Source organism: Paramisgurnus dabryanus, chromosome 16 (assembly GCF_030506205.2).
Source record: "Paramisgurnus dabryanus chromosome 16, PD_genome_1.1, whole genome shotgun sequence".
NCBI lineage: Eukaryota > Metazoa > Chordata > Actinopteri > Cypriniformes > Cobitidae > Paramisgurnus > Paramisgurnus dabryanus.
This window is the reverse complement of record NC_133352.1, coordinates 20917821-20937855: the sequence shown is the minus strand read 5'-3', so window position 1 is coordinate 20937855 and position 20035 is coordinate 20917821. Positions and strand designations below refer to the sequence as shown.

At 37.9% G+C, this 20035-nt stretch overlaps 1 protein-coding gene across 3 annotated transcripts in view; it reads left to right on the top strand.

The window, feature by feature from the left end:
• Positions 1-20035, top strand: part of cyfip2 (cytoplasmic FMR1 interacting protein 2) — a 30050-nt gene that overhangs the window by 5861 nt on the left and 4154 nt on the right. Inside the window, exons 2-25 of one of the 3 annotated variants that reach the window (XM_065272021.2) lie at positions 1864-2013; positions 2553-2642; positions 4746-4823; positions 5199-5300; positions 7408-7589; positions 7673-7769; positions 7885-8013; positions 8088-8192; positions 8269-8357; positions 8601-8838; positions 8920-9212; positions 9314-9461; positions 9589-9742; positions 9855-10011; positions 13123-13219; positions 13309-13385; positions 13534-13642; positions 13775-13894; positions 14051-14250; positions 14338-14425; positions 14511-14654; positions 14768-14858; positions 17360-17490; positions 18462-19326. In XM_065272021.2, coding sequence (XP_065128093.1) covers positions 1897-2013; positions 2553-2642; positions 4746-4823; positions 5199-5300; positions 7408-7589; positions 7673-7769; positions 7885-8013; positions 8088-8192; positions 8269-8357; positions 8601-8838; positions 8920-9212; positions 9314-9461; positions 9589-9742; positions 9855-10011; positions 13123-13219; positions 13309-13385; positions 13534-13642; positions 13775-13894; positions 14051-14250; positions 14338-14425; positions 14511-14654; positions 14768-14858; positions 17360-17490; positions 18462-18476 — 3051 coding nt within the window. In that variant the 5' untranslated portion in view covers positions 1864-1896 and the 3' untranslated portion in view covers positions 18477-19326. Of the gene's footprint in view, positions 1-1863; positions 2014-2552; positions 2643-4745; positions 4824-5198; positions 5301-7407; positions 7590-7672; positions 7770-7884; positions 8014-8087; positions 8193-8268; positions 8358-8600; positions 8839-8919; positions 9213-9313; positions 9462-9588; positions 9743-9854; positions 10012-13122; positions 13220-13308; positions 13386-13533; positions 13643-13774; positions 13895-14050; positions 14251-14337; positions 14426-14510; positions 14655-14767; positions 14859-17359; positions 17493-18461; positions 19327-20035 lie in introns of those variants that run through there. The other 2 variants (XM_065272015.2, XM_065272005.2) reach the window with 2 other exon arrangements.

The following is a 20035-nucleotide window of genomic DNA, read 5'->3' as shown; positions in this document are numbered from 1 at the left end:
TAGGGTGACCATACGTGCCATTCTTCCCGGACGCGTCCTGGCCAGGATTTCGGTGCGTCTTCCGGAAGTCGTATTTGTTTACCCCATACGCCATTCAGTTAAAAACATAAGACAAACAATCGTAGTTTCATTCTTACCTTAAAATTTAACTGTTGCTTTTCTGTAATATAATAATAATAATCCTCTATATCGTATGCCGTCGACAAATATAACTTTCAGAAGACGAACCCGAAATCCTGGCCAGGACGGGTCCGGGAAGAATGGCATGTATGGTCACCCTAGTGTAGTGGGAGCACACATAAGACAATGATTTATACAGTTATTGTAAATATTTACTACACCTGATGTTTGAACCAGGGTGAGGATGAAATTAAGCAGTGGCAATGGAGCTCAAAGATGGCGGTGCCCACATTTTTTACATCAACAATAGGGTGGATAGATAAGGGTTTTCTTAACTTATGGGCTTTTATGCAACTGAGCTGTGACCCCATACCTCCATGTCATCCAAAATGTTTATGTCTTCTTTCTTTAGCCAAACGCAACCAGAGTTATATTAAATAATAGCCTGGCTCTTCCATGGTTTCAACATTTCAAAGCTCCTAGAGTGCATCCATCCATCATTAAAGTAATTTACATATAACCCAGTGGGTTAATAAATGTCTTCCTTAGTGAAAAAAAGATTCATATTTTGATCTTTAAGCGATTTGTTACGACACGTGTAATGTAAACAGACAATATAGGTTTAAATATGGCGGCACATGAAGCCCATTGGGTGTCATGTATGAACTATTTTTTTTAAATATTTGCCTTAACACATTTGTCCATTGCATTACTCAGAGAGATCTGAGGCTGTTATTCCATCATGCGATTCCAGATTGAATATCCACCCTCCGACTTTTAAGCTTTTGTGTGATGCTACATAAATAACATTGGTTTTGGTTATGTTTCTAGGATGTCAACATTTTGTTTGCACATTGAATAGGCTTTATGGTATGTCGTCATTTTTTTTCTTCATGTCATTCACACGTTACACACTTCCAGTTTGTATATGTGTTTCAAAATTTGAACTGTTTAACCACACAGTGACCACGACTTCTAGTATGTGTCAGGTGTAATGGTCTAATGGGCGGCATGTTTCTCTGCTTCTTTGTGAAGCTTTAAAGTAATACAGCCGCCTCCTTAGACAGATGGCTGAAAAGTGCCTGCAGAGGCTAATTTTATTTTATGCTACCTGCTCTGGACGGTTTGAACGTGCAGTTAAGTAAACATTAAATGTGTGTTTATTTTTGAAGTAATTATTTAAAATATTTTTTTATAAAAAATTATTTTTTAAGGTTTAATTACTTTTTCTTGGTATATGCTGGCAGTCACATCAGCGTTTTGAGATTAATTAAATCCCACCAGTGAATGAGTAGAAGACTTAAACAAGAAAAAAATTTTTAAGGTCATGACATTTGCCTTTTCAAATGCCAGCCAAAGTGTGTTGTTTCATAGAATGACTGTATGTGCCCAGTGCATCATTCTGGTTTGATGGTGGGGCCAACAAAGTCTCTTTAGGGCATTGTTCTCGATCTGGGGGCAGGGGGCTGCAAGATGGTGCCTCCAGGCACCTGAAAAATAAGGCTACTAACTAACTGCTCTAAATTGTATAGTTGAATATGTTATGTCATGAATTTTCTTCGGGGGCTGAAAAGGGATGAAACAAGGAGGGCTACACGCAAAAAAAGTTTAAGAACCACTGCTTTATCGATTCATGGTTGTTGTTTTTTTACTGGAGTGTCCCCTATTCATAGTTATAGTACCGCTTAATCTTGGTAAATCCAGTAATTTTGGCTGAAAGTTAACTTTCTCTGTGTCTTTCAGATTGGGCTGCTTTGTGAGTGAACCTGTGTCGCCATGACAACCCACGTGACCTTGGAGGATGCGCTGTCCAATGTGGACCTGCTGGAGGAGCTACCCCTCCCAGACCAGCAGCCATGCATCGAACCTCCACCTTCTTCCATCATGTACCAGGTACAGCCCATTATCCCATTTAGTTAAAGGAAAACACCACGGTTTATCAATATTTTACTATGTTCTTACCTCAACTTAGATGAATTAATACATACCTATCTTTTTTCAATGCGTGCACTTTTAATCTTTGTACAGCGCTTCTTGAATGTGTTAGCATTTAGCCTAGCCCCATTCATTCCTATGGCTCCAAACAAAAGTTTTATTTTGTGCCACCATACTTACTTGTGTAAATACTCATGTAACCGTCTTTAAATAGGGAAAATATTGAAGTGTTTGGTGGCTTCTAAATTCATCCCTGTTTGGAGCCATAGGAATTAATGGGGCTAGGCTAAATGCTAAGACATTCACAAGGCGCTTTACAAAGATTAAAGTGACGCATTGAAAAAAGAGGTATGTATTAATTTGTCTAAGTTAAAGTAAGAACATAGTAAAATATTGATAAACTGTGCTGTTTTCCTGTAATGGATTTTAATGTTTGAAGTTGAAGATGTAGGGTTCTTGTTTGTTGTAAAATTCACTGATCTTCTCTCTGTTGCCAGGCAAACTTTGACACCAACTTTGAGGACAGAAATGCGTTTGTCACTGGTATTGCCCGCTACATTGAACAGGCCACTGTGCACTCCAGCATGGTAAGTAGAAGGATGACTATGTAAATAAGCACATTTAGATAGGAGGTCATGTGACCACGGCCGCAATAATGAAAGGATGTTGCATTATAACATTGAAACAAAACTGCTCTTTATGGTTCTTACTGAAATCTTTAGTAGGACACTGGGAAGCACAGAGAGGCAGTCATTTGTTGTGATTGCTGGGGTTTATTCAGTCACTCACAGCAATGTTTAAATGAGCTCACAAAGTCTAAATTATCAATAGGAGGCACTCTTTTTCTCGGGGTAAAGCTTTTACATACTGTACAATGCATACAAATTTATACAATGCATTTTTTAGTTTTTTGTTTTAAATGGAACTATGGAAAATCATGTTTTTTTCTTGCATACTATGTAATTCTTTGAAAATCAAGTACATACATTGATTATATATAAATATTAAATATATATATTCAATGTTATTCAATTTTCCTGAACAATTTTCAAGACATTTAAGTCCCCGTGAACCGAGTCGCGATTAACTTCCGTGTTGTGACGTATTTCCAAGTGAAACTTAATATAGCACAAGGAAAATTGTGGGCGTGGCGTGTGTTTTCCACTGTGATTTGATTGGATATAGAAGAGTAGCTGTTTCATTCTGAAATGCAACTCGTAGCAGACTGACAGTTGGAAGGTGCGGGGTTAACAGATGTTCCACCCAAGCCATCTTGCTGATGTCATCAAAGAAGGATCGCCACAAGAGGGCGGAAGTACATTTTCAGATTTAAGTCATTTTAATTATTTTAAAAAAGCATCCTTTTAGTGTGAATTACCTTGAATGTCGATCCATAACTACAATAATCAAAAACAGCAAAAATGTGTAATTAATATTTAAGGGTCGCTTTATGAAACTGGCATGCTGTTGGGTTCCATATCAGAAGTTTCAATTCTGTTTTAGTACAGGCAAGAGGACAAACACCCCTTTAACAAAGAAAGCATTGTTTATGTTTGTTGGTTTTTTGTTTTGTTTCTGTGGGGGTTTTGCAGGCAGTTCCTCCACCTCTTCCTCACACAGCTCAGTTGGCATGTGCTCGGACTGTCAAACAGAACTTTACTTTGCTCAGTTAAATAGAGAAGTCCTGATGGATAGCAGGTCCTGTTTGCTTCAGCTATCATCAGTTGAAGCATTAGCAAGCACATCAATGTTTTACACTCACATTTCATTATAAATTAAAGTGCTTAAAGCATTAGTTACAGTATTTTACCTCAGGTAAGGGAGTGTTTAGATATGCTGTGAGTCTAAATGCCCCTTACCTAGTATGTAACAATTCTTCTGTCTGCAAACAGACTGTAAATAGTCTATGGTTAGCCTAGTGTATCATTTCCTAAATATGATTCACTAGGCTAACTGAACTCTATTTATAGTTGTCGTGTAATCTTGCCACATTAAAATAGAAGTAAACTAGTATGCTACACCTTATGCTACAGTAAAAGTGTGTGTTTATTAGAGGAATACGAAAATATTGATATATGTAAGTATCATGATATTTTGTTTGTCAGTACTGTATCAAATGCAGTATCGATATGTTTAAAATGAAATCATACAAGATTCATTGCAGTTGTCTCATCTGGTGTTTACGACCATTAGATCACGACCACTAGATAGCATTGTATCTTCTTATCTCTGAACTTAAACAGTGACAGGAAGTACTAGCATAGGCGCGCACCACAATTTTTTTGCTACGGTTTGCATATGATAGTGTGTTCTCAATGACAGCTTTTCTAAAAGTATATCCAAGTCTATTACTAAAATAGGAAATATCCCAATATAGCGCACCATTTTACAGTATTGCAACACATTTCACCGCAACCCATGTATCCTGATACCTATCAGTTGTAATATCTTTGTTAGTTAAAATGGGATGTAGCTTTGATGTGTTTCCTCCCTCTCAAATTCTTTTTATTCTTCAGAAAATGCAAGTCAGTAATGTGGTTGTAATGGCAAAATTGTGCGAATAAGCCTCTAATGGGTTGCTGGTTGCGTACAGTCATATACTATTGTATTTCTGCCACTGTTTCACATAATTCATGTAGTTGTTGTGTTGTAGTGTTACTGTAAGTTTACAACATGTTGTGTCTTCCCAGAATGAGATGCTGGAGGAGGGACATGAATATGCTGTCATGCTTTACACCTGGAGGAGCTGCTCCAGAGCTATTCCTCAGGTACACACGCATTTATCATGTCTGAGATGATAATTGTAAGGAAATGTAACTGTGTTATAGCAAATGAGATTTTGTGGAAGAGGATCTCTATGAGAACATAATTTGATTTGCTAAAGTCTCTTGGGTTACACATGTATAGATTTATCGAATTTCAAGTCATTTTCAAAAACTGTATAAGTCATCTTATAAGATAAATAGTTGATTTGCTTCATTTCTGAGGAGAATGTTAACCAGATTTAGTGGTCTGTTTATTCTTTAATATACACTGGTAAAAGTGGCATGTACATTGTACAATAATATGATTAGATTTACTACAAGGAAATTATCCAGTTGCATTATTCAGAGCTTTTGCTGACGCCCTCTTGTGTATCTCAGGTGAAGTGCAATGAGCAGCCAAACCGAGTGGAGATTTATGAGAAGACTGTGGAGGTGCTGGAGCCTGAAGTCACCAAGCTCATGAAGTTCATGTACTTCCAGGTAAGAATGAGCTGACTCTTTAATTAATTATTAAAACTATTAGAAATTATCAATAAAAAAAATACAATCCTTAGTTTTGATTTTTAATGTACACTTCACCTCAGCAAATAACTATTAATTGGTACATGGTATCACTCATAAATTGAATATAATTGATATAGCAATATTAGGCAGTCCCTCCAGGATTTTGTGACTTTTTTGTGATTTTTGCAATAATTTCTAATTTGGGAGAATTTTTTTTACTCAAATAATGGATACCAATGCTTACCTAATATTAGGAAGTTCTCAAGTAATTAAATAATTAAGTAAACAGTCAGTGATAAAATAAGAACAGAGAAACAAAATGAAAATATGACAAATAAATACAACTTCAAGATGCAGATTTTTATGTTGTTGTTTTTTTTTTATTATTGACATGTATAGCTGTCACACAGTTGTTTTTAAAACTGAGTCGCATGATGATTTAAGAAAAATGTTATTAAAATAATTAACCTCTTCAGCTGTTTAAACTGATTTTACATTTCCTTTGGTGTGTAAGTGTATTAGTACATGTTAACGATATGCAAAAGGTACAAACGTAAGGAATAATAGACGACGGGCCATTGAATAATAATAAAGTAATGCACACCCAAGGTGGTAATGCTACATTGTTAAACCCCGGGTGTGCATTATTTTCGAATAATTCAAAGGACCGGAGTCAATTATTCCGCTTATACCACGGTTACCACAAACATTGCTCTGGTGCCTATTCTTAAGACATTTGACAGGTCAAGTGTGCGGTTTACTGAAAAACAATCAACACCCATGGAACATTTCTCAGCCAATCAGTATCAAGCATTCAGCAGACCTGTGGTATAACCTAAAATAAACTGTGGTATAACCTAAAGTAAACGATCACACCAGTTATTGTTTCCAACGTAAATCTCTTTTCTTGATAAATTGTAGGTTTACTTCCTGGGATTGGTGATGTAGTAAAGACTGACATTTCCAGCTGACGTCTAGGGCAGGAGTGGGGAACCCTGGGTCCTGGAGGGCTACTGTCCTGCACAGTTTAGTTCCAACCCTAACCAAACACAGCTGAATTTCATTTTCATTTAATCCTGAAGACTTTAATTAGATTCTTCAGGTGTGTTTAATTAGGGTTGGAGCTAAACTCTGCAGGACAGTGGCCCTCCAGGACCAGGGTTCCCCACCCCTGGTCTAGGGTATTCAGACCAATCACAACGTACAGATTAGCTGGCCAATCAGGAACACAGAGCTTTTATAAATCCGCGCATTTTAGGAAGAGAGTGAAATCTGGAGCTACAAAAATGCGCAGTGTTTGAAAAATAATGTGTTTTTTTTTAACCATAAACCACGCAAACACATTGTATTATACCAAATACACAAAATAATGTTGTTTTTAACAATTAAATAGGTGCTCTTTAAAAAGTTTAAAACTAATTGACCTACAGTAATGCACAAAAGTCCAAAACATTCTTTTTTTACCTAAACTGTGGGTTTACTACAGTGCAAAGCCTGAAAGGAGTACCAAATGCAGTAAAAAAATTTGTAAATTGTAATGCATTTACAGGATGATATCGCCTCCCCCAGTTTTTAGCATTTATGTGAGACGGCAGATGCGCCACACAGGTTTTTACACAGTTTTTTTTACGTGAAAATAATTCATTTATTAGCTTAACATTTTACTAGCTTACAATTAGAAACTTTAGAATTAAAGAAGAGATAATGTAGTGATATGTACTCAGACATGGTGATTGACTGTTAATTGTGGGACGTGGGGTGCCTCATTCTGAAGAGATAGATTGTTAATGTGCTTTAGTAAAATAAAGCCAGAAAAGTTGTCTACTTTGTATAATGATAGAATTTTATATCATTTAATATTAAAAATATGAGACCTTTAAAATTTTTGCTAATATTTTGAGATGAAATAAATTATGCAGGATTGCAAAACGTGAATAAAAACTGGAGGGACTGATTAAATCTATGATAGAACAAGACTAATATTTCAAAGAAAGTACTGATTTGAATATTAATTTTTTAATATTGACAATATTAATTGAAAATCCTTGTGCATAGTGTTAACAGCTATATTGCTCTCTTCTAGCGCAAGGCCATCGAGCGTTTCTGCAGCGAGGTAAAGAGACTGTGTCATGCCGAACGCAGGAAGGACTTTGTGTCCGAGGCCTACCTGCTCACTTTAGGAAAGTTCATCAACATGTTTGCCGTGCTGGACGAACTAAAAAACATGAAGTGCAGTGTTAAAAATGACCACTCTGCTTACAAAAGGTATTGCTTGATCAAAATAAGCAATGCAGCAGTCTTACATACATACTTAACTACTGTGTGATCACATACTTTCCTCTTTACAGAGCCGCTCAATTCTTAAGAAAGATGGCTGACCCACAGTCCATCCAGGAGTCCCAAAACCTTTCTATGTTTTTAGCCAACCACAACAGAATTACGCAGGTATGTTAATCTTTAATCACAGTGAAGTATTTAAAAATTGTGTCCTTTACACCTTTGCTTTACTGGTGTCGTGCTCGAACATTCGCGTGTCATGTTTTGCGTGTTGTTTGTCCAGTGTCTGCACCAGCAGCTGGAGGTTATCCCGGGATATGAGGAGCTGCTGGCTGACATTGTCAACATCTGTGTGGATTACTATGAGAACAAAATGTATCTAACCCCCAGCGAGAAACACATGCTGCTAAAGGTATGTGAGCTTCAAGGTCTTTCGACTCAACTAAAGGACTTTCTTTAAAATAAAGTTGTGAATCTTTGCTTTAGGTTATGGGTTTTGGCCTGTACTTGATGGATGGAAATGTCAGCAACATCTACAAGCTGGATGCAAAGAAAAGGATAAACCTCAGCAAAATCGACAAATTCTTTAAGGTGCAGACGGCAAAGTATTGTTTTTTGTGTCTGTTATAATCTCTGAATTCTTAACTTTGCTTGGGTTTTCCCAAAGCTTCAGGTTGTGCCCCTGTTCGGAGACATGCAGATCGAACTTTCACGATACATAGAAACAAGTGCACACTATGAGGAGAACAAGTCAAAGTGAGTACTTTATAGAAATCATTAAATCCGCTAGTAAAGGTCGGAAAAAGGAGGAAATAAATCTTCACGTGACCACGTGCATATTTATTTCCAGATGATTATGTTTCTCTAGTTAGCATTACTTGAAGAGTTAATAAAAATAAATCATTTGAGCTTGCATCCATATTAACCACAAACCTTTGTAGCCAAAAGTGTGTTGTCTTCAAATCAGTTTACTTGATGCATATGTCTTTGATCTCTCAGGTGGACCTGCACTCAAAGCAGTATCAGTCCTCAGTACAACCTGTGTGAGCAGATGGTGCAGATCAGAGAAGACCACATTCGCTTCATATCTGAGCTGGCACGCTATAGCAACAGTGAGGTGGTGACCGGCTCCGGGCTGGACAGTCAGAAGTCTGATGAGGAATATAGGGAACTCTTTGACCTGGCACTCAGGGGTCTGCAACTTCTGTCCAAGTGGAGCACACACGTCATGGAAGTGGTACGTGTGAGGTTGTATGAGCTGTATTCTTCAGTTTCATCTTTCTTCGATCGCGCTTCAGCATTCTTCCTTTTTCTGTAGTATTCTTGGAAACTGGTCCATCCCACCGATAAGTTCTGTAATAAAGACTGTCCTGGCACAGCTGAAGAGTATGAACGTGCTACGCGCTACAATTACACCAGTGAGGAGAAGTTTGCCTTGGTGGAGGTCATTGCTATGATCAAGGGTCTTCAAGTTCTGATGGGACGGATGGAGAGCGTGTTTAACCAGGCCATCAGGCACACCATCTACTCCGCCCTGCAGGATTTTGCACAAATGACCCTGAGAGAACCGCTTAGACAGGCGGTACGCAAGAAAAAGAACGTCCTCATTAGGTAATGTAAAGAGGGGGAGATTTTAAAACTTGTTGCTGTCCTCCATGTACATTTTTATGACATTAGGGGTACTAACTGTATCTCCATTCATTTTCCCCTAGTGTTCTACAGGCCATCCGTAAAACTATCTGTGATTGGGAAGGGGCAAGAGAACCGCCCAATGATCCCTGTCTCAGGGGAGAGAAGGACCCCAAAGGAGGCTTCGATATCAAAGTACCCCGCCGTGCCGTTGGCCCCTCAAGCACACAGGTTAGTTTTGTTCTGTTTATTCAATATTATTTAACAGAAAGCAATATTTTGACCACTCACATATTGATTGCTGAAAATCATAGTTTGTTTTTAAAGTGTTATTGTTTGACTCCCCTCTGTCCTGTAGCTGTACATGGTTCGCACCATGCTGGAGTCCCTTATTGCTGACAAAAGTGGCTCTAAGAAAACTCTTCGCAGCAGTTTAGATGGCCCCATCGTTCAGGCCATTGAAGACTTCCACAAGCAGTCGTTCTTCTTCACACATCTCCTAAACTTCAGTGGTAAGATAAATTTTCATCCTATAATTAGTATTTTCATATTTAAAAGGCTTTTTTTCTCAGTTTTATTGCTATAAAAGATGATGTCATCATTTTTCCTCATTTCTTCTGTCAGAGGCCCTGCAGCAGTGCTGTGATTTGTCCCAACTCTGGTTCCGTGAGTTTTTCTTAGAACTTACCATGGGCCGTCGCATTCAGTTCCCCATTGAGATGTCCATGCCATGGATCCTCACAGACCATATTCTGGAGACCAAAGAACCCTCCATGATGGAGTATGTGCCATGCAAATGCAAAGCTTATAATAGACATTAATGGAGTGTTCACCAAAAATACCCCCATGTTGTTTTAACTTTCTTCAGTGGAACACAAAAAGAGATGTTAGGCAGAAAGTTAATGTCTTAATTCACATTCATTGTATGGAAAGCATAGCAGCGTGAACATGTGCTGTATGTGCGTTATGTATTTCTATTGTGTATCACGTCTAGTCAAGCCAATAGAAGACAATAGGTCTCATTTATTAAGCATGCGTATGCACAAATTAGTGCTTGAGATGTGCGTTCGGATATTTTCATAAACAAATCGCGATTCAACAGAAACTTTCGTATCAAAATGTCTTTAAATTTACGCAAAAATTCAAGAAAACCATAAACCACTCGAATACAATAATCACGTACGCTATAATCAAATACTAGGCTATAGCTATAATGTTTATAATAATGTTGATATATAAAATGTACATGATTATATTTTACATAATATTTTCTGTATTATATATTATTATACATGATCTATATTATTGTTATTATATATTAGGGGTGTAACGGTACGTGTATTCGAACCGGACCGTTTCGGTTCAGGGCTTTCGGCACGGTGCACGCGTGCACCGAAAGGCCGAATGCATTTTGTGTGCGCCTGTGCGGAACATAATACGTGCGTTTCCGCACGAACATATTAAGTGGCGGAAGTCTCCGCGTTCAGCGCAAGTCTTCTGTCAAACATATAACATAATTCGGCCCGCAGAAAGATTTTTATTTACTTAGTTGTATATCCGTTTGATTATTGGTGTAAACGTTTACGTGTCATATCTAAAAGCGCATGTTAAACGCGTGTCAACGCGCTGCTTTGTTCTTTCAAAAGTGCGTGAGAGGATGCACGTCTTTCGTTGCTACGCATTCATGAGACGCGCTTTCTGTGACAGCGAGAATAAGGAATGCGTGATCAGATTTTTCATCTGCACATCACGTCAATCATATCATTGTCACAATGCGATCAGCTGGTCGGGACAGAGAAGAGCTGTAACCCGGGCTTACTCAGCTGTTACTCAGCTACGGAGGGGTTCGTTAGTAAAGTCACAGGCAGCTTACATTGACGACACAAGCAAAGATTAGGATAAACGTGCAAAAGATCAAAGATGGCTATGTATGCAGCTCACTAATCTCAAAATGAGTGTATAATAAGTATATCATCATGTTGCTTGCTATGCAGTTACACATAGAGCAGTAATATTATTTTTTATACAGAGATGGTACATAGCCAAATCAATACTGTGAGTTAAACAATCCAAAATAAATCAAAACAGAAAATTTTTGGTGGCAAAAATGTAGGCTTATAGTTCATTAATGTATTCAGGAATTGAATTTGTTAGTTCAAGGTTTTAGTACAAAAAGTTTAAGAGAAGGTTAAGAAAAGAGTTACCTTCTGTTATAAAATAATGTAAAAAAGAACTTTGCAGTAGTATTTTATTTATTATTTTTTCATTTTATATATATTTTATATGTTATATTTTAATAAAAACTGTTTAAAAAAAAGTGTAAACAAATTGTAAAAAAAAGTTTATAGTAATAAACAACCTGCAGTTTAATGTTTGCATTTTTCCCTTACTGTACCGAAAATGAACCGAACCGTGGCTTCAAAACCGGGGTTCGCACCGAACCGTGATTTTTGCGTACCGTTACACCCCTATTATATATATTATATTATTATAGCCTACTTTTTTTCTACACAGATAAAGAAGATGCACGAAATGACAAATCGTCACGATTTCCTTCCTCACTTTTTAAATCTCTATATGAAAGCGTCTGCTTAATGCCTGATGTAAACGTCATGTAAATGTAATGAGAAGTCCAAACGTCAATCACTTGATCTTCTGTCAGTTTTATTTTAGATACAGATGCATTTGTCATATTAATTAAATGCCATATTTGTTAACACATCCAATACTTATTTAATATTACTCTGGTCGGTGGACAGCATTGGCTTCATCCAGCGACAGCAAAACCCAAATAAAAAATGCAAAGCAAAACGGAACTTTACCAATATTAAATATGATCACGGATTTATTTTCGAGCTCTTTTGCGCTGCGGAAAGCCCTTATATGGAGCTTGTTTGGGCATGTTTTATGCAAATTACCAACCTTGTGCACGATGCCGCTTATGTAAAACACTCCAAATTCACTAAAGGAAGAACAAGTATAAGAACAAATTCATGTGCATACGCACGTGTCGTGAATAAGTTTTCATGAGAAGTTCAAGTGTGTGTATAAATACGAAAAACGTACGCAGTTATTAGTGAATGAGACAAAATTATATTAGTCAAGAATTTTTAAAAATGACAACCGAATATTCAGTTTTTGGTGAACTATCTCTTCATGCCAAAATGAACGTTGGTTAATTGAGTCTTTCACATAGGTGGAGTTTAAGGGGGTGACCAGGGGGGCACTGCCCCCACAGACCAGAGCCAAATATGATTTTGTCTGAGCTATTAATGAAATATAATATAATATAATATAAATATATATATAAAGAATTCATATTTTATTTGTCTTATCTTAAAGGAATAGTCTACCCTTTTGCCATATTAAACTATGTTATTACCTCAACTTAGACGAATTAATACATACCTATCTTTTTTCAATGCGTGCTCTGTACAGCGTGTTATGAATGTGTTAGCATTTAGCCTAGCCCCATTCATTCCTTTGGTACCAAACAGGGAAGCCACCAAACACTTCCGTGTTTTCCCTATTTAAAGACTGTTACATGAGGAGTTATACCAGTAAGTATGGTGCCACAAACTAAAACTTTTTTTTGGTACCATAGAAATAAATGGGGCTAGGCTAAATGCTAACACATTCACAACACGCTGTACAGTGCACGCATTGAAAAAAGATAGGTATGTATTCATTCGTCTAGGTTGAGATAATAACATAGTTTAATATGGTAAAAGGGTAGACTATTCCTTTAATATTGTAATAGGTAGACAGAGTAACTTAAGGATAAAATATTTGTATTATTTTAAAGCATTTTTTTTTAATACTCAGGCTATGTTTTACATGTTTTGTTAGCTTGTAGAATTTCTGACAGATTTTTGTGTTGTTGTTGCCTTAGATATGTGTTGTATCCATTGGACCTTTATAATGACAGTGGGTATTATGCCCTCACCAAGTTTAAGAAGCAGTTCCTCTATGATGAGATCGAGGCTGAGGTAAAGTTTCACAGATTCATCCACTCGTTACGAATGCAATACGCTGTTCACTCACAACCAAACTGAATTTTTCTCTCATTTTCATATAGGTCAACCTGTGTTTCGATCAGTTTGTCTACAAATTAGCCGATCAGATATTTGCCTACTACAAAGCAATGGCTGGAAGGTAACATTATCCCTGTCTCAATGCTCTTTAAAGTCAATACTGAATCTAAGTTTAATTGTAGAGGCCAAGACAATGAAATAGTTTGCTAGTTATATTTGTGAATCTCTGAAAAGAAATCTCATTGTGTGGATGTGTATCTGTTTCACAGTGTCCTCCTAGACAAACGCTTCCGTGCTGAGTGTAAGAACTATGGCGTGATCATCCCGTACCCGCCATCAAACCGCTATGAGACACTGCTCAAACAGAGACATGTGCAGGTGTGACAGCTCCACCAATCAGAATCTAAATCAACACAACAAACTAGAAAATTTCATTTTAGTCTGTGATGTATTTGTCTTTTTTTAATGTTTAGGAGGCTGTAAATCTGGATTGTTGTTTGTGTGTTACAGCTCCTGGGTCGCTCCATTGACCTGAACAGATTGATAACTCAGAGGATCTCAGCAGCCATGTACAAATCTCTGGATCAGGCTATTAGCCGCTTCGAGAGCGAGGACCTCACCTCCATAGTGGTGAGATGCTGATACTTTTCTTTGGTTTCTTACCATCCAGTTAGAATATCATGTATTGCTTTCAACTTGTTTCCATGAGAAGTTCAAATTTGCGTATAAGTATGCAATAATTATTGAATGAGACCCATTGTGTTTCGGTTTGTTTGTGTGTTACAGGAGCTTGAGTGGCTGCTGGAAATCAACAGGTTGACTCATCGTCTACTATGTAAGCACATGACACTGGACAGTTTTGACGCCATGTTCCGTGAAGCAAACCACAATGTGTCCGCTCCATATGGACGCATTACGCTGCACGTCTTCTGGGAACTGAACTTTGACTTCTTGCCAAACTACTGTTACAACGGCTCCACCAACCGGTCAGTGCACTTTGTATTGCAGATGCAGGATACTTGTGGTTTATTGTATAGATTTGACAAACAGTAAAAATGTCCGTCATGAAACAGGTTTGTGCGGACAGCCATTCCGTTTACCCAGGAGCCTCAGAGAGACAAACCGGCCAATGTCCAGCCTTACTACTTGTATGGCTCAAAGGTCTGTAAGCGACACCCTAAGATATTTAACCGAAGACATAATGGTACATAGTTATGTATATTAAAAACCCTTTCTTCTTTTTCAGCCTCTGAACATTGCTTACTCCCACATCTACAGTTCCTACAGGAACTTTGTGGGCCCTCCACACTTCAAAACAATCTGTCGTCTTCTGGGTTACCAGGGCATCGCTGTAGTGATGGAGGAACTTCTCAAGATTGTCAAGAGCTTGGTATTTTCCCCTTTTCTCTCTCTCTCTACAATAACTCATTGCCATAAAATATAATTGCATTGTGTATTCCAGGTATACATTTCAATGTGTATCTCATTTTCACCCCCGTCCAGTTGCAGGGTACCATCCTGCAGTATGTGAAGACACTTATAGAGGTGATGCCCAAGATCTGTCGTCTCCCCCGTCATGAGTATGGCTCACCAGGTGAGATTTGCACATCACAGATATAAGCCTATTTCAAACAGCCAACCATTCAATGTCACTAAATCTTTCATTTTTCATTATCATTTCACACGATGTGTTGACCATCCAGACCCATCCCTAATTGCTACTGTTTTTGTCGCATATTTGTGACCCTGCTTATGAAAACCCAACTAAAGTAATTTTTTGGGAGCTGTTCACACCTGGTATTAAGATGCGTTTATGTTAAACAAATCACAAGTGGACGGAGAGACACATTCACGTTTACCCCTGGTATATTAATCCGTATCTTTTGTCCACTTTCCATCGTGTCTGCCCTGATTACTTTGAGGGGATGGTCTGTGGAGACTGTGACCAAGTCCCTCTGCTTTCGTTTAAACACGAGCTGAAGAAATTATGGATTTAAACTAATATTATGTAAAAGTCTGCTGCTTGTGATGTAAGTAAAAATGCTGCACAGAGTTTTGTACATGTATATTAAGAGCTTTCTCTGATATTTCTGAGCACTTGATGCAATAAGCTCAAGCAAATTTCACACGCTTGCAAAATAAAAAAAGCAGCCGTTTCAGTTTTATCAATGAAGTGATCCGATCGACCAAAACGCATTTTAAAGTGCCCATCTTATGACTGCTTTTCCACAAGTTATATAGGTGTATGAGTTCCATAAAGCATGTTTCAAAAGTTGTTTGCTCGAAATAGCTTGTAGGAAAAGATTGTTACCCATCTCTAGTAGCCTCTGTTTCAGGGCAGTTCAGATTGTGCCGTTTTGAGCTAGTCTTACATATTTATGAGCTGCTGCTCCTTTGATCACGCCCCACTACTAACGTCATGTGCCCGTGCGCATGCTCAGTGGTATCGTGAGCAGTACAGACCATACTGTGTTATTATTTTATATATTATTATTATTAACGGTTTATGTTGCCAACAGACAAATCATGCAGAAAAGTTTCACTAATAAGTACACTACAGGAGAAGAAACTCATGACACACAATGATTCCAGAGTAAATTGTGATGTTACGTTAGCAGTCACAACAATAAACTCGTTTTCCCTGGACAATGCTAACATATTCCCATTATAAAACATTTTAGAACGCATTATTTTCGCAAATTACAGAAATTAAGACCCGGCGGGGGATGTATACTGCTTGTGGACCGCGTGCTAATTGCTAGAAGCTAGCGGGAGGTCCGGACCGTTCGGGGGTTAGCCTCGTCAGAAAAGCCGGGGCGGTAAGGCCCGGTCTCGGTGTGTCAAACTCATCATGACACACAAAGATTCCAGCGTAAATTGTGATGTAGCAGTCTGAACAATACACTCGTTTTCCCTGGACAATACTAACATATTCCCGTTATAAACATTTTCAAACGCATTATTTTCGCAAATTACAGAAATTAAGACCCGGCGGGGGATGTATACTGCTTGTGGACCGCGTGCTAATTGCTAGAAGCTAGCGGGAGGTCCGGACCGTGTATATATCTCTGCGGAACGTAAAGTTATTAGAGGCTCGCCTCGTCAGAAAAGCCGGGGCGTACGGTCTCGGTTAGTTTGGCAAAAAGCTTTTAGCTCTAGCATCATAAATGTAGTATTTTTTTGTGACAGAAGATGACAACATACAAAATATAACGTGACTTAACGTACCTTTTGTGATGATACAACGCGATCGCGAATCGAATCCAGTCTGTTTCAGATGTGTGAATGATCCATGAAAGTCCAATAAAATACATCCAATTACCATTTTTGTCCACAAATGCGTATAATCCGTGAAATATAGATACATAGTCTGTTGTTTACATCAGATTTCGCATGAAGGTCTTATCGCCTACAATCTGAGGACTGTTTGCGTCGTAACACACTGTATATAAGATTACTCCGGGTTCCAATAATCACGCGTTAAAACTTTGTTTTTAAAAGTAGGCGAGAGTATAATCCATAATATCCAAATAGCGCTGTTATTTCCGTGAGACATGATAACAGCACAGAGGGTCTCATTCAAGTGACTGCTCTATGCTCTCTAGCTACCTGGTGGGTGGAGACCTGCGAGTGGGGTGGTGGGCGGGAAAATTCAAACTGAATGTGACGAAACTTTTTGTTACGTCACAACGGAGCTGAGTTTTAACTCGCGCAATCTGAGACTCAAGGCAGAGGACATTCAGAAACCTGTATCTCACTCAAAACAGCATGGATGGATTTTTTTCCAAGTTTGTATGCATGTGGGAGCATCAGAGACACAAAATAACACCCCAAAACCCAGAAAAAGTTAGTTTTTCATAATACGGGCACTTTAATACCAGGTGTAAACAGCCTCTTAATGATTTACTGTTTTTTTACATAAAATCATCTTCATAATGTAAAGAACATTTTGTGAAAATATAACCTTGATATCTTATTATTGACTGAGTAAAGTCATGTCAAAGATTGAAATGGTTAAAATCATTTTTGAGACATTAGTCTGGTTTTCACAGACAGGGTCACATTTATGTCTGATATTAAATAATTTTCCGGCAGGAATCTTGGAGTTCTTTCACCATCAGCTGAAGGACATCATTGAATATGCTGAATTGAAGACAGATGTGTTTCAGAGTTTGAGGGAGGTGGGAAACGCCATCCTCTTCTGTCTGCTCATCGAGCAAGCTCTGGTAAAATCCTCTTTTTCTCTTCAGTCTGTCTTTCTTTCTTTTCTTATCTATCTCTCTCTGTATCTGACTTACTTAATATGACTTAGTATATTAAGTGTTTGTGTAGTTAAAGTGGTACTACAGACAAACATCAAAATAGCCCCATGATGTAGTGACCCTTAAGCAATCCAAGATGCATATCGTCGCTGTCCGATGAATCCATGTATTTTGAGATTTTTCGACGGATTGAATGTCCAGGTTCATTTCCGTATACAGTATGCTTTACATATCTAAATGGCCAATGAAAAGTTGTGAAATCATGTCATCTGGTACGTATATCCATTTGGTGTCAAAGCTGTCAATCACGCCGCGTATCTCCCGCCCTGTGGAAGCATCTCGCTGGTCTCGTGAAGTTTCATCGAAGCTCAGCACGTCCAGGTGTGACAAAATTACGGTAGGACTGTGCAAACAAAGTATCTGTCTAGCATTACCATGTCAGTGTATTGATTCATTGTCCCTTCATAGTTTGCAAGAGACATTTAATAAATGTATAATTAATATTAAATAAACTAAGCTTATTTAATAAACTAAGACGTAGGCTATTTAATAAACTGAGCGTATTCATCTGTCAATATGAAACGCGACTTGGCCATTCTAATTAATGATCGGAAGAATGCTTGTATGAAAGATGATGGACATATGTATCTCAGATTGCTTCAGGGTGAGTAAATCATTGGGTAATTCTATTCAATGAATTGCTTTTATGAAATAATACTATTAGTAAAAAAATGTTGTGCTTTTCATGAAAGTGAACATGGTGAACCTTTAGCCTGGCTTTGCTAATCAGCTGCATTAAAAAAAATGTGTGTCTGACTGTGATTGCGTTAAATGTGTGTGATTGTATAGTAATGAATGTGTTGGTAAAGTACACAGCTGCCATCTTCCCTCTAAAAGCAACTTTATTTCTCATTACACGCTGGCAACAACAACAGGTGGTAAGGAATTAGGCCTCATTCATATAACCAAACCACAGAACGACTGAACGCCTGGTTTCTATACTTTTCTTCAGTCACTTTTCTGCCGTGTTCTGCCATGGATTCAAGGATGTTAGTGTTCACTGAGATCTCAATACTCAGTAATAAAAGCTGTCAATGGCTGGAATCCACACATTGCATTAATATTAAACAAACAGTTCACCCCCAAAATAAAAATTAGTTCATTATGTATTTAGTTTAGTTTCACAAAAAACAACACAATTTGATTTGAGAGAGTTTTCATTTTTGGGTGGACTGTGTTTTTATGAGCTCTTTTTTAATTTTCTTAATTATTTATTCACCCTCGCATCATTTCCAAAGTAGTAGTCTTCAGTCATGGAGTCCTACAGGTTGGGAATGACTTGAGAGTGAGTAAATGATGACAATATTTTACATTTTAAATCAAATTGTTTCTTTTAAAAGCGTTGTCTTCCTTGTTTTCATGGCATTCACGTCTTCTCTCTGGCTGCCTGTGATGTCCTGTGCTGGTGCACTTCTGCTTTCATACACCTCTCTTCTTCTGACTTTATTCCTGATGCCTGTTTCTCACCGGTGTTTCTTTATGGGTCTCTATCTGAAACATAGTGAATGTGTCGGATGATCATTGCACGCTGATCTCATTAACATCTTTTCTGTCAGGAAACTCTTCTGGTCGTCATCTTATTCTTCTCTGGATGTCGTTTGGTGCTTGTTTTATTATTGTGAATGATGTGATTTTTGCTATTCTTTGTGTACTGCATTGATTTGAAGGCCATTGAAATATGATGTTTGAATTTTAAATTGCATTTTCAGCAACTTTCTCATTTTATTTTATACTAAGTTCCAGAGTTTCAAAAACACAATTTTATTTCCTACACAACTTCTTTTATTCACTAACCACTTGCAGTTCAGTGTAGCCGGATGATAAATGCACTAATTCTGTGCTGTGATTTTTTATTAATTGATATTTTTCAGCACAGTTGCTGTAAATTGTATTTTATTTATACAATTTTCCATCAGAGCTTTATAACTGGATGTATCTAGAAGCAGGGATTTATCATGCGCACTTGATGTGTTTTAAAAAAAAGAGATGATGTGCCTAGATTGTCATTGGGAAGCGATTCTGTCCATTACCAGAAAAGTAGATCGGCAATAGCATTCAGTGCTATTTTTGGACATGTTTGTTTACATATAGTGAATTAGGTGCTAAAGCAGTGCATCAGAGCCATCAGTGGTCCCAATTCATTCTTGGGGATATCCCAGGGGCGTAGTACTGTTGCTTCACAGCAAGAAGGTCCCCGGTTTGAGCCTTGGCTTGGTCAGGTGGCCTTACTGTGTGAAGTTTGCAAGTTGTCCCTGTGTCAGCGTGGGTTTAGTCCGGGTATTCCGGTTTCCTCTCACACTCCAAAAACACACCAGTTTGGTAAATTTGGAGATGCCAAATTGTCCTTTCCCAAATCCTGTATACAGTAGATTAATCGTTTTTTGCCATATTAATAGCCATAGAGGCTGCAATAGGGTTAAGAATTAATAAACAACATACAATATATAAC